General features: G+C 41.9%; 1 protein-coding gene across 3 annotated transcripts in view; it reads right to left on the bottom strand.

Annotated features, from left to right (window-relative positions):
* The window catches only part of EPG5 (ectopic P-granules autophagy protein 5 homolog), a 94,068-nt gene that overhangs the window by 72,165 nt on the left and 9,295 nt on the right, over nt 1-12,608 (bottom strand). For 2 of the 3 annotated variants that reach the window (XM_028523996.2, XM_036009094.1), the window contains exons 2-8: nt 8,154-9,098; nt 6,264-6,507; nt 5,265-5,401; nt 4,291-4,398; nt 3,095-3,168; nt 1,183-1,288; nt 230-344 (exon numbers count right to left, since the gene is read on the bottom strand). In XM_028523996.2, the coding sequence (XP_028379797.1) occupies nt 230-344; nt 1,183-1,288; nt 3,095-3,168; nt 4,291-4,398; nt 5,265-5,401; nt 6,264-6,507; nt 8,154-9,098 (1,729 nt within the window). Of the gene's footprint in view, nt 1-229; nt 345-1,182; nt 1,289-3,094; nt 3,169-4,290; nt 4,399-5,264; nt 5,402-6,263; nt 6,508-8,153; nt 9,099-12,608 lie in introns of those variants that run through there. The other variant, XM_036009095.1, reaches the window with a different exon arrangement.

Below are 12,608 nucleotides of genomic sequence, written 5' to 3'. Positions count from 1 at the left end.
GTGCTCACTAGTCAGCCTTTTTACATTTAAACACTAATTGTAGGACATTACAAGCACAAGAGAAAGAAAGGAAGCCTTATGGAGATGTGATGCAATCCCCTCTGCAGAGCGCTGCTAGCACAGGGGACGCTGGGTCAGGAGCCTGCACAGGTGTAAGGCTTGATGCTGAGTTGCTATGTTTGAGCCTGCCAATACCACACTTTACGTATGACCGAAGAAGTTAGTCTACCTTTTGCCTTAAACCCAAGAAGATGTTGAAAGAGTTCATGAAATGGGAACTGTGATAAAAGGATAACCAAGTCATCTTCATTAAGGAGACTCCAACTGGTTTCAGGGTCTTCATCCTAAAGGAAAAGATGCAAAATCATGTCCACTGATTCAAACAGATCACACTGTGGTCGAGAGTTACAGAAGCTAAATTATCAAAGGTCTCAATGATACACGTGTGGTATTCCCACACGTCTTCATGGACTTCTCTTCCAAGACAGAGGTTTATAGTATCAGTTCCAGAGATGGGCCGCAAATCCCCTGAAACTGTGAGTACAATTCATGTGTATCTGGGTCATGTCCATTCTTCAGTAATAACTAACTGGAGAAAGGAATTCCTTACAGATATACTAACCACTACAGTAGAAAGAAAAATCAATGAGGGTTATCTTGAGAAATTGGATTTTGACCATTAAATCCTCACCAAAAACAGAGAAGCATCTTTTACCCTTCAAATATGAAGATCTGGATAAGAAGTTTATAAAACATAAGGCAGAACCTGGCAGGCTCAGCTCTTTATTACACAGACTCAGATAATCTGTGGGTGACAGCTCAAGCCTGTAAAATTGTTACTACAAAAAACACAACCCTAATACGAAGTTTATATAAATTGTAAATATTTCCAGGTACTACATGCTCCCAGCTCAAAGGGGAGACAGTCTAGAAAAGGGTGACGGCCTAGCACACGGGATCAGAGCAGAGGCTCCAGAGGCTCCGCCATTTGATGATCTAGATGACCAGAATGATTTGGAACAAATTCTTCAGCCCCCTGCACCTCAGTTTTCTCATCTGTAAAATGGGATCACAACAGTATTTGCTTCATGAGGTTGTTGGGAGAATTAAATGAGGTAATACATGGAAAGTGTTTAAAACTCAAAAATGATTAATCAAAATAATGCAGACATCATGAGTTACCTCTTCTCCTCCTTCATCCACCAGTGTCCACAGCCCAGACGCAGGCCCCGAGGAAGATGGCTTCCCCTCACTGGGCTTCATGTGGCACAGGAACTCTGCTCGGTTTCTAAAGGACAAGTGAGACCACCCCAATCAAAATCACAGAAAGCCCACGTGCGTGCGTTCTGGTCACCCCCTCACCCGGAAGAGTCAGACATCGACTCAGTCTTCAAATGGTTTAAGTTAGTAAACAAAAAAGAACTGACTAAAACTCAAGGAACCCAAAATCTCACTAATGTCGGTGCAGAGACCACAACCATTCTGCCGGCAGTGACGAGAGAAAGGGCAGAACGGCAGCTGAACTAGCACCTCTCCTGCACACGGTGGGACCTCAACACACACGGACTGCTGCAGCACCTTAACTCCAGCCAGGCTTTCAGTGTTGCCAGTGCAAAGGGAGGCATCGCTTTAAAAATCATGCTTTACTGAATAAAAAAGGATAATCCACAGGTAACGCTTGTTTGGGGCACAAAATACATCTAAATGCAAACACATTTTTAAGTCAAATCATATCTATCCTGTATCCAGGAAATGAAAGAGGAGGCGGGAAGAATTCCTGCCAGTCAGATTTCCACACAGTGTTGGCTGGGTCTGGTGAGCAGGTGTGGCCAGAAGTTTCTTCTCTGAGACCAACAGCTTGGTTCTCAGTCCCCTGCTCCCACCTCTCTGGCCTGACCCTGAGAATTCACCCATTCCTTCCTTCGACCAGGAGCTCCAACCCCGAAGCTCCAAACGTCCATGGTGTCTGTCACATGCGTATCCATTCGCATACATGCCTCAATGACCCCGAAGTTTCCTCCTTACACAACAGCTCGCCCTTCTGTCTCTTCTGCCTGTTAGGGCTGCCAATACCCTCTCCGTCACTGGGTCCATCTGAACCACTGGGTCTATCTCTGTCACTGGGTCTACCTAATGCTTTCCTAAGATGACCTTTAGCTTCCTCTCTTTCTCTTCCCCCTACTATTACCCCAACTCGGCTTGCAGGCAGACAGGCTTTCTGAGACTGAAAGCCAGGGGCAGTAACACTGCTCAAGGTCACCTCGATACAGACTCTGCCTCTCCCCCAGTTAAGGAGGTGCTCTCCTGATGCTGCACTGGGTCCCACAGCCAGGCGAGCCAGATGTCTGTAACTGTAATTCAGTTCAGCCGAAGTACACCTTCTGTCTCCTGCTGAGCCTAAACTTGCTTAAATACAATTTTCATCCATGTTCAAAAACCCTCAATTACCACAGAGGAGTATCAAATCTAGATCCCTCTGTCTTAATGTGAGGGCCTTTTATAACCCAACTCACTCTATGCACCTCTATTACCCTCTCTCACACATGCAGCCAGGATGTCCATGCACCTGTCCCCTGCATAGCTGTCCTTACCTGTGCTTTGGGCCACTGATCGCTATTCTCCCCACTACAGTGCCCTCTACTCCTCTCCTGCTGAAATCCATCCCACCCTTCCAGCCCTGCTCATCCACTTGGAAGCCCTGGCTACTCCACACTGCTCTCTTCATTCTCATCACATCGATCATAGCTGCACAACTCAGCACTTAAATCTGTGTTTCTTTTTTCCTCTGCCACTAAATCTCGTCTTCTAAGAAACAAATTACCTTTTTTGTCTCTTTCCACAGTACCTTTCATAATAACATATATAACAGGAGAGGCAAACCCACCAAAAGGGGGACCCAAAAAGATTATATATAAGCTGTTAATAAGGTCACTCAGGGACAAAGGGCAGTGAACCCAGAGAAAACCTGCGATGTGAAATTCTGGGATGCGGACACAGCCCTGGGCAGGTCTTTGGATACGGACAGTTTAGGAAGCCAACCCTTGAGAGAAAGAAGCATTTCAATTTCTACATCAAAAAGATCTTCCACACTTACTTGACAGGAGACATTAGTAGGGCAAGGGACTGCATAAAATGAAAGACCCCTGATGGGTTATTCAACACTTTGATCTGAAATCAGAGAAGGAAAAGGCATACTGTAGAAAACCGACAACCCGAGTACCCACAATCTCAGCTCCCAAGAACTCTGAGGAAGGGCGCTGTTAAGAAAACAAAGGTGGAACTGGCGCCTGACCGAGGGCGAGAACACCGCTCACGGGTTCCCTGGCAGCGGTGAGTCAGCTGTGCTCCAAGAGCCAGGCAGCTGGGCAGTCTGTAATCACCTGTGACAGTGTGGGTCAAGGCACGATGTGCTATTTTAATCCAAAGATGAGCAGAACAGAACAAAAATCCTCCTTCTACCTAGAAAATCCAAACTTCTTGCCACTAGAAATACTAAAGAAAAGGTAATGTGAAGAACTTGGCATACACTTGGCTTCTACTCATCTGAGTGGTTGCTATTAGTAACAACACAACCTAAAGGCAAGAAGCAGAGAGAAAAACCTATAAACCATATAATCAACACTTGAGTTGATTGTATGAGAGTTGATCACACAGACCGGATACGTGCCAGTGTTAATACACTTGGAGATGCCAGTAGTTTCTGTTCTGCCTGTACCAACTGTGGTGTAAAGCGGATTAATTCAGAGAGCTGTGTAGCCCTGGCCGGTGGGGCTGGCTTGGAGTGTTGCCCCATAAACTGGAAGGTTATGGGTTCTATTCATGGTCAGGGCACCTGCCTAGGTTGTGTTTCAGTCCCCGGTCGGGGCACATACTAAAGGCAACCAACTGATGTTTCTCTCCCTCCCTTCCCCTCTCTCTAAACCAATAAGCATGTCCTTGGGTGAGAATTAAAAAAAAAAAAAGAAATTTAAGGATCTATGCTGAATACTACAGGAAAAACTCCTAGAGAGCCTTCCCACACAGAAACTTTACAGAATTAAATACCACTGAACTACCAAGTCAGACTGCTACCGAACTTCTTCTGTAGTTCTACTTAATTTCATCAACTGTGGGTGACCCAAGAACTTTCGGCATGAAAATCTCCTACAAATATATTCTGGATATATTTTAAGAATTTTATTTTAATATAAATATTTTTAACTAGCCTTTTTTAAAGCAATTCCTTCAGGAAAAATGTTTAACAAAATTTCCTTCCCATACCCCTCAAAACCAGAAAGATACTCATCATACCTGTATAAAAGGAACAGCCCACTTACTAATGCCGGCTGGGCACCGAAGAACATGGTTTAGCAGGAAGAGGTGATCTCCAGGGCAGCCGACTCTCTGTAACACTGACACCTGAACAACAAGGGACACACAGTACCACTCCTTAAAAAGAAGAATGTATCCAGGAGTCTAGTGAAGTCACCTATCTGATGTTTAAATACATGCGACCTTTCAAAGGGTAAGCAGACAGAAGGTATACCATTGACTGGTCGAGTTTCTACCACAGAGGCAGCCAGAGGCTGATGAATCTATTAGTACTACGACAAAAATATCTTAAGTTGTTTCTCTGCAAAATCTTTACATCTGACAAATTACAAATCACTAACATTCCTAACCATTTGTAAATAGATAGAAGTCAAGTATTTTAATCTATTCTCATCTGTAATAGTTTCTCAAACCTATATTGAGTGAGTACGCTTAGAACCTCACCTCCTATTTAAGAACTCCAGTATGAACCTAAAAAAGCACCCAAGGCAGCCCCATTAAAAACACAACCAATAAACAAATAACCTTCCCTGTAACATACCTAACATCCTTCCTATGTTTTAAGTATATTTTAAACTTTTTAAAAGTATGACTAAGTACAACATTAAATATAAGATGAAAGAAACATGGAAATTTTTTAGATAAGACACTTATATTCTAAACATGAATCCAGTCTTAAATTTAGCAGGCTTCACGCAATTCCATTTCTTCCTAAGTTGAAGCCAGAAATCATTTAGCGTAGTAAGGCTCATCAGAGACAAAGGCCCTTTGTGTTTGATGACGCACCAGGCAAGCACAACTTGTCCCCATGTGTCCTGATCAAAGACAGTGTCACTAACAAGGTAAATGAATTAGCTAAAGAAACTGTTGGAGAAAAAGTGTAAAGAAGAAATAATTCTTAAGTTATCAGAGAAAGAAAAGCAAGACTACTGCATCGACTTCTATCCCCTTACCAATGTTTGCAGCCAGAGGAGAATGTCGTCCTGGAACTGAGTATCTTCATTAACTCTCCTGGTGAACATGAACAGGACACTAATACACTCCTTCAGCTGGCACAGATCAGAGGGAATGCTTTCTGCCTGTTTAGAAGCTATAAGTTAGAGAGAGAATTAAATGAATCCCACATAAATGGTAGGGTTTTGAGGAGGAGGAATAGTTATTATCTTCACTTAAAAAAAAAAAACTCTTCAAAATATTTACTTTAGATAAAAATCCAGGAAGAGAAGCTGTATCAAAAAAATCTGAACTTCTACTAAATATGTAAACCAAAAAAGCATTTAACTTTGTGAAGTATTTCAAAGTAAGGGAAAATTAACTTCATTAAAATTTATCGTTTATTTAAAAATCAGCCCATCTCTGGCCCAGCCCCAGTTCTCTGATTGGTAATAAAAACAATAGGGGGGGGGGATTTTTTTACTTTAAAGGATCCTAATATCTCTCCCAGAAATAAAAAGTGCAGCATTCATGCTGTACACATAATACAATAAAGCCTCATTTCTTAAAACCCCAAATAAGATGAAAGATTCAGAACATTAGATCTGAAAATCTAAATATAATAAAAACTGCCTCACAAACGGGACAAGTAAAAATAAAGTGCAGGAGACAGAGGATCAAAAAGTACTGATTTCCAGTTTTACAACCAAAAAATCTATTTGGACCTGATTTGGTAACAAGCACATAAATTAGGATGATAAGGGACGATAAGGATAAAGAGTAGCTTTCCAGCTTCCTAGAAAAGCAAAGGATGGTGGGGAAGGCAGACCTCACACTGCTTCTAAAAATGTTAGAAAGGCAGACCGCAATCCTGTGTTGGGGAGGCAAGGCAAAACCACAAGCACAAACGTCACCTTGTAATACCAATCAGTGCACAGTCAATTCAACCAGAGCGTACCCCTCAATGTTTTTTGCACTTCAGACTACAAGAGAGAGTGAGACATCCATTACTTACACACCTCGGCCTTGCTGATGAATTGCTAAAGATCTCAGAACAGCCGAACTATTAAGCAAGGCATAGATGTAAGACTCCACTTGCAACCTGGAGAGCACAGAAGTGTAAGAGTGCAGAGCCAGGGTCTGATGGAGGTGCTCAGATTTGGCATCAAATAGCTTCTTTAGCTCCTCCAGAGCATTTTCATTCATTTCTACTCTTTGGTAGCGATGATAGCCTGAAACTTTCACTTGATCTGCACAGATACCCTAGCAGTGGAAAAAAAGGGAAAATATGAAACCAGTTACTCTTTGCACTTAAAATAATCAGCAGCAGGCATACAAGGCATAGGCTTCAGTACCATCTTCAACATGTGTATAAACCACAGTGAGGGAGCCACAGTACCACATAGAGAACAATAAAGTGTAGAATCAGGTGCCAAGGAGCATAGTACCACACAGCATAATGCCAATCACCAGTGCATCACAAGATCAGAGAAGAGAAACCCTAATAAGTAGGTGAAGAAAGATACAAATAATAGAGCCCTGGCTGGTGTGACTCAGTAGATTGAGCATGGGCCTGTGAACCAAAGGGCTGCTGGTTCAATTCCCAGTCAGGGCACATGCTTGGGTTGCAGGCCAGGTCCCCAGTAGGAGATGTGTGAGAAGCAACCACATATTAATATTTTTCTCCCTTTCTCTCTCCCTTCCCCTCTCTAAAAACAAATAAATATTTTTTAAAAAACAACAACAGAGCTTATCCCTAAGAGTCTCATGATTGATGATCTTACCTCCTACTTTACAAACCCACCGAGGTCAATGTGATTGCCCCTCAACTGCAAGAGACCTCAAAATACCTTTGTACTTTCCCTCATCATTCTTTGTGATTTCGCTCAAAACAAATAAACTCCTCTCCTCTCCAATACTAACGCTGCCAGCTGTGCTCTTGATTCTAACTTTTTTTTTTTTTATTCCAGGGAGAAAGAGGGAGAGAAAAACGATGTAAGAGAAACATTAATTGGCTGCCTTCTGACCAGGGACTGAACCCACAACCCTAGGCATGTGCCCTGATGGGAAATTTAACCCACAACCCATCCTTTAGTCTAAGGGACGCTGCTCCAACTGAGACTAACCTCTCTTTTTCATTATCTCCAAAGGTTTCTCTCCCTCTCCACACTCCTTCCTATCTACAAAGAGAGATAACACAAGTACCCCAATGAACAAGGATTAGGGCTGGGGGAGAAGAATCAGGTTTCTCCCTCGTATCTCCTCAAGCTTCCCTTCAATGTCCAGCTTGTCGAGAGTGGCCTTCTCTTCCCTGCCATCCCTTCCAGGCCACTATGAAATGGCTTTCCTGATGGTCACCTTGGTCTCTACTGGGACACATCGAACTGCCTTCCCCGTTTCCTCATCTCTAAACCTTACTCCATCAATCATCCTCTCCTTAATACTCTCTCCCCTCTGTATGTTCTTATTATGCCCAAGGTCACAAACCAAAAAATCCATGGGCTGAATCTGACTTGGAGACATGACCTGCCTGACCTCTACTGTGTGACTGCGTGTGTAATTAGTTGCCAACATTTTCCAATCAAGATTCCTCACATTTGGAAAATCATAAGATGTGGCAATGCTGGATCCACACAACCTCCCAGCAATTATCAGCTAGGACTCAACAGCAGCTGCCCCTGCTGGACAGGACATGAGTTTGCCCAGTGACCACGGTCCCACTCAGCCTGCTTCGCTTCTTCAGTTACTCGCACGGCCCCTGCAGGTGCTTCACTTTATGATTCCTGCACTGGACTGCTCTGGGCTAAGACAGGGTCAGTGCAAGGACAAGAGCAGACTCCAGGCCTAGATGGCATCGGTTAGCAGTGCCCCAGGCTCCTGAAAGCTTTACAGAATACTAGTCAAAATACCTGTACAGACAACTGCTCCTCCTTAAAGTGCCATAGTCGACTTTTAGCATTTTGGCAATCAGATGTCAGAGCACATAGCTCAGCTTCAGCCAGAAGCAGCTGCTTCCTGCATCGTGAATAGTTCAAAAGCAACTCATAAAATTCATGCCTGTCTTGATGAGCCATGCTGTCAAATTCCTCCAAATATGACTCAACATTTTCCAGCCATGAACCAGGCTCAAAGACTTTTAGCTGTTCTTTAGTAAATGGTACCACTTCTGGTTGAGCTGGGAGTTCCGGGTAGAGTCGCTCATTACGAAGCAAGGGTTTTGCTGCCACCAGAGGGGGCACTTCTTCAGCAATTTCAGCTGGCAACTGGGGATACAGTTTTTTCACTCTGGGGGGCTGAAAAATGTCCGTGGCTTCACAAGAACTCTGCAAGCCAACACCGTGTAGCACCTCTGAAGAAAGCCCCAAGGCTTGTCTGTCTTCTCTGCTATGCTGAGTCTCTCTGGCCTGTAAATCTTCCACTCCCTGCAGAGTGTAAGAAAAACTAGATTGCAGTGTACTTTCAGAAGGTCCACACTGTACCACTGTACTTTCCTCTACGTCTGTAAAGTCCTTGGGAGTTTCTACTTCAGTTCCAGCATTGTCTCCAGGGTCAATCTTCGGCTTGACTGCATCACCCCCAACACCAGCTCCAACCTCCTCCCCTTCTTCTACAGTCTCTGTGTTGCATGCCAGGGACCCTTCGTTATCTATAGTTAAGGAGGTGAGTTGTATGTCAAACATTTCAGTCTCGTTTTGTCCGAGGGCGTCATGCTGGAGCTCAGAGCCAGTTAACACCTTCAGGGGGTCTCCTCCAAATTCACAAGCGAGAGCAGGGATTTCCAGTTCTCTGGAGGTTTTTGGAAGGGAGACTTCTTCAGGCTCTTCCTTCTGAAGACTTTCATATTTCTTCTTTTCCTAAAAACAAGATTTATACTGTGAAATAACTTACAACAATAACCATGTTTTCAATATGAGGAATTTTTAAATTGTATATAAAATCTAAATGTTCTCATTTAACAAATGGACTCCATATTCCCTCCACAAACAATATTCCCTATTCTGTATTATTCAGTTTTGAGTATGCTGAACTTGGAGATTCAGTAGTCTAATCTCAACAGAGAAAGACATCATGATAAGCAGCAAATTATAATTCAAGAATGTGAAAGAAAAGTTGGTTGGTCTCTTCTGCTAGAGGTAAAGTAAAAAAGAACAGTCTCCAAGTAACTTATGCCTCCATAAGTTCGTCTGCATCTTGACAAATTCACTCAAAACTTTGGCAGAAAAAAGTTGGAACAACTTGAGCTATTAAATAAATAACTACAGTACTGCATTATAACCCACAAAATAATATCCATAAGCTTATACTGACATAAAGAACTGAATCAATGACTATATATATTTTTAAATAGGTGAGACATGGCAACCCTTCCTTACAGAGGAATTTCAATTAGTAAGTGCAGATGGAATGAAAAAATAGAAAAATCACCATTATGATACCATTATAAAACCCCCACATGCAAGACTGATGCTGAATTGGGTAAATAAAAATTCAAGTAAAAACAGAATCATTTGCATAGTCTCTAAATACTCTGAATATTTAACTAAATATCTTTTAAACATCTCTAAATATCTTCTAAACATTTCTAAATATCTTCTAAATATTCAATAATTACAAAGGGAAAAATAGAAAGTTTCAGTGGGAAATCTCGGCACGCCCTACCTTAACCAAGCGTTCAAAGCTAGCACCACCAGCACTGCAACCCCGCATGACTCCGGGAAGGCCTACTGCCTCTCCGGCATCCTGTCCCACAGTGCATGACCTCGTTCTAACTACAAGAGGACACCACAGGAAAGGCCCCAATTAAGGAACTGTCTACAAAATCACTTAAGTGTTGTGGTCATAAAAGACTAAGGAATCCAAAATTATGCCCCCCCCAAAAAAACAAAATACAAAAAAAAAGTTAACCATCAAAAAATAAAATAAGCCCTGGCTGGGTGGCGCAGTTAGTTAGAACATCGTCCAATGTGCCACGTTTGAGGGCTCGATCCCCGCAAGCTGGACACACACAAGAATCAATCAGTGAACGCATAACTAGGGAAAACAACAAATCAGTGTTTCCCCCTCTCTCTCTGCCCATCCCTTTTCTTCTCTCTCCCTAAAGTGAATAAAGTAAACAAAAATTTTACACATACGTTTGGGGCATTAATATAAACTAGATATATAGGAAATAAGCTGGATTTTAAAAATTATGAAAAGATTACTTTAAAAATTGTTACATTCAAATAAACTTAAAAAATTACTAAAATCACTCAATACTTTTCCAACTATGGAATTTTTTTAAGGTAAATATGACAGTTACACGTTACTGGTGATTTTGGATTATGCTGTCCAGCAAATGTTCAGTAAAAACACAGCTGACATTAGCCAAAGAGGTTGAGCATTTATATGTACCTAAAATTAGGGAGGATTAATATTTTTTAAATGGAATTAAGCCAGTCTGCTGGAAATGAATATAGCCACCAAACATTTGCAAATGGCAGTGATTCAAGGAACAATGTGCCCCTCCAAAATTACTCTACTCCACACTTGTGACCTGTATCACATTCAGAGATCGGCCACACAATTCCCACAGACAGTATGCCAAACTGCCTAAAATCGTGAGTAAAAGGAAAGCATTATGTGAGTGTTCGTAAGAAAATGAAAAAGTAGGCCCAATGATACTACAGTGATGTTTAGAGCACACTTGCTAAGATAAACAGGATTCTCAACATGGGAGGTCCCAGAGAAAACCAGGAAACACCAAAGGTTACCACTGTGACAGAAACGTTGGTGTGCTACTACTGCTCAGGGCTGCAGCCAAATTTTAGTGAGCAAATTGAATGATTAGGAAATAAAATTAAGAAAACACTATCATTTACAAGAGCACAAAAAGAAAAAAATACCTAGGGATAAATTTAACAAAAGAAGTATAAAGCAAAAATGACAAAACATTAAAAGAAACGAAAGACTTAGTAAAAGTAAAGACACCCCTGTTCATGGATCAGGTCACATTATTCAGATGACAAGGCTCCTCAAAATTGGCAACACAGTACAAATTCAATACAATCCCTATCAAAATCTAAGCTGCCTTTTTTTTTCTTTTACAGAAAATGACAAGATGATAAGAAAACTCATGGGACTCAGAATAGACAAAACAGTCTTTTAAAAGAAAAGCAAAGTTGGAGAACTCACAGTTTACGATGGTTTTTTCAATTTGAAAACCTACTACAATCGTATCGCTGCAGTAACAACGAGCGTGTGGTGCTGGCATGTGTGGTTCTAGCACATACTAGACAAAGAGGCAGACGGAGCAGAATTGAGAGTCCAGAAATAAGCCCTTCCCCTTAGAGGCAATTTTTCAAGAACACCAAGACAATTCAACGGGGAAAACATGGCACCAAAAAACTGATGTTCAAATGAAACTGAACCCCTACCTGTGCAGAAGAAAAGGGGCCACATATTAACCTGACAAGCTCAGCGACCTAAAGTAACCACAAAGATTGTCAGAAATTAAAACCTTTCTAAGTAACAGCAGTTCATGGTGGGTGGTAACATGCTAGGCTGATATTTTTCCTAACAAGGTCAATCTTTACTTCGACTGAGCCTATGTGTCCTCTTTTTACATCTATGATAACATACCTTTGGGAATGTCAAGGTAACTTACCTTTTTCGGAACCTCTTGGGCACAAAATATACCAGAGCTGAAAGCACCAATCCCCTTAGTGTTCTTGTTATCATGTTAATTGTTGACTGTTAACTATACTTTACCCACCCATGTAAAAGAAGGGTCTATCATTTTACCTTTTATCCAGTCCCAGTGGCCCCCCACTTCCAGCTCCAGTCTCTCTACTCTATCACCAATGTATGTAACGGAACCCCCTTGGGTCTCCTCCTTTGACTGTAATGTATAAAATAAAGTGCTAAGCTGCCATACTCCAGAGCATCGATAAACTGAACTTTATAAAAATTAAAAAATGTTGTGCTGAAAATGAAACCATGAAGAAAGTAAAAAGACAACTCCACAGAATGGGGAAAAATGTTTGCAAGTCAGTGATCCCGAGACAGGGCAGTAAGAATCTGGGAAAACTTCTAAGTAGGAGGAATGGGGAAACTGAGAAGAAAATTAAACAAAGCCAAACAGTTTGGGCAATTTACAGCCAGCTAGAGAATCACAAGACCTCACCTCCCCTAACCCAGGACATCCGAGAGTAAATGGTTTATACCTCTCCTCCCTAACCAGACCAGAGAGTATATAACCTCCCTGGTCACAAACCATGGGCCTCCCAGGAAGAGAGGAAGAGGAATTCTAATGAAATGGAAAGATAACACTGGAACAAAGGGGCTAGCTTGGGAAGAAGCTGCAGATTTCCCTTTCAGTTCCCTCT

Source organism: Phyllostomus discolor, chromosome 9 (genome assembly GCF_004126475.2).
Source record: "Phyllostomus discolor isolate MPI-MPIP mPhyDis1 chromosome 9, mPhyDis1.pri.v3, whole genome shotgun sequence".
Taxonomy (NCBI): Eukaryota; Metazoa; Chordata; class Mammalia; order Chiroptera; family Phyllostomidae; genus Phyllostomus; species Phyllostomus discolor.
Note: the sequence above shows the minus strand (reverse complement) of the source record. Positions and strands in the feature narration are given on the sequence as shown.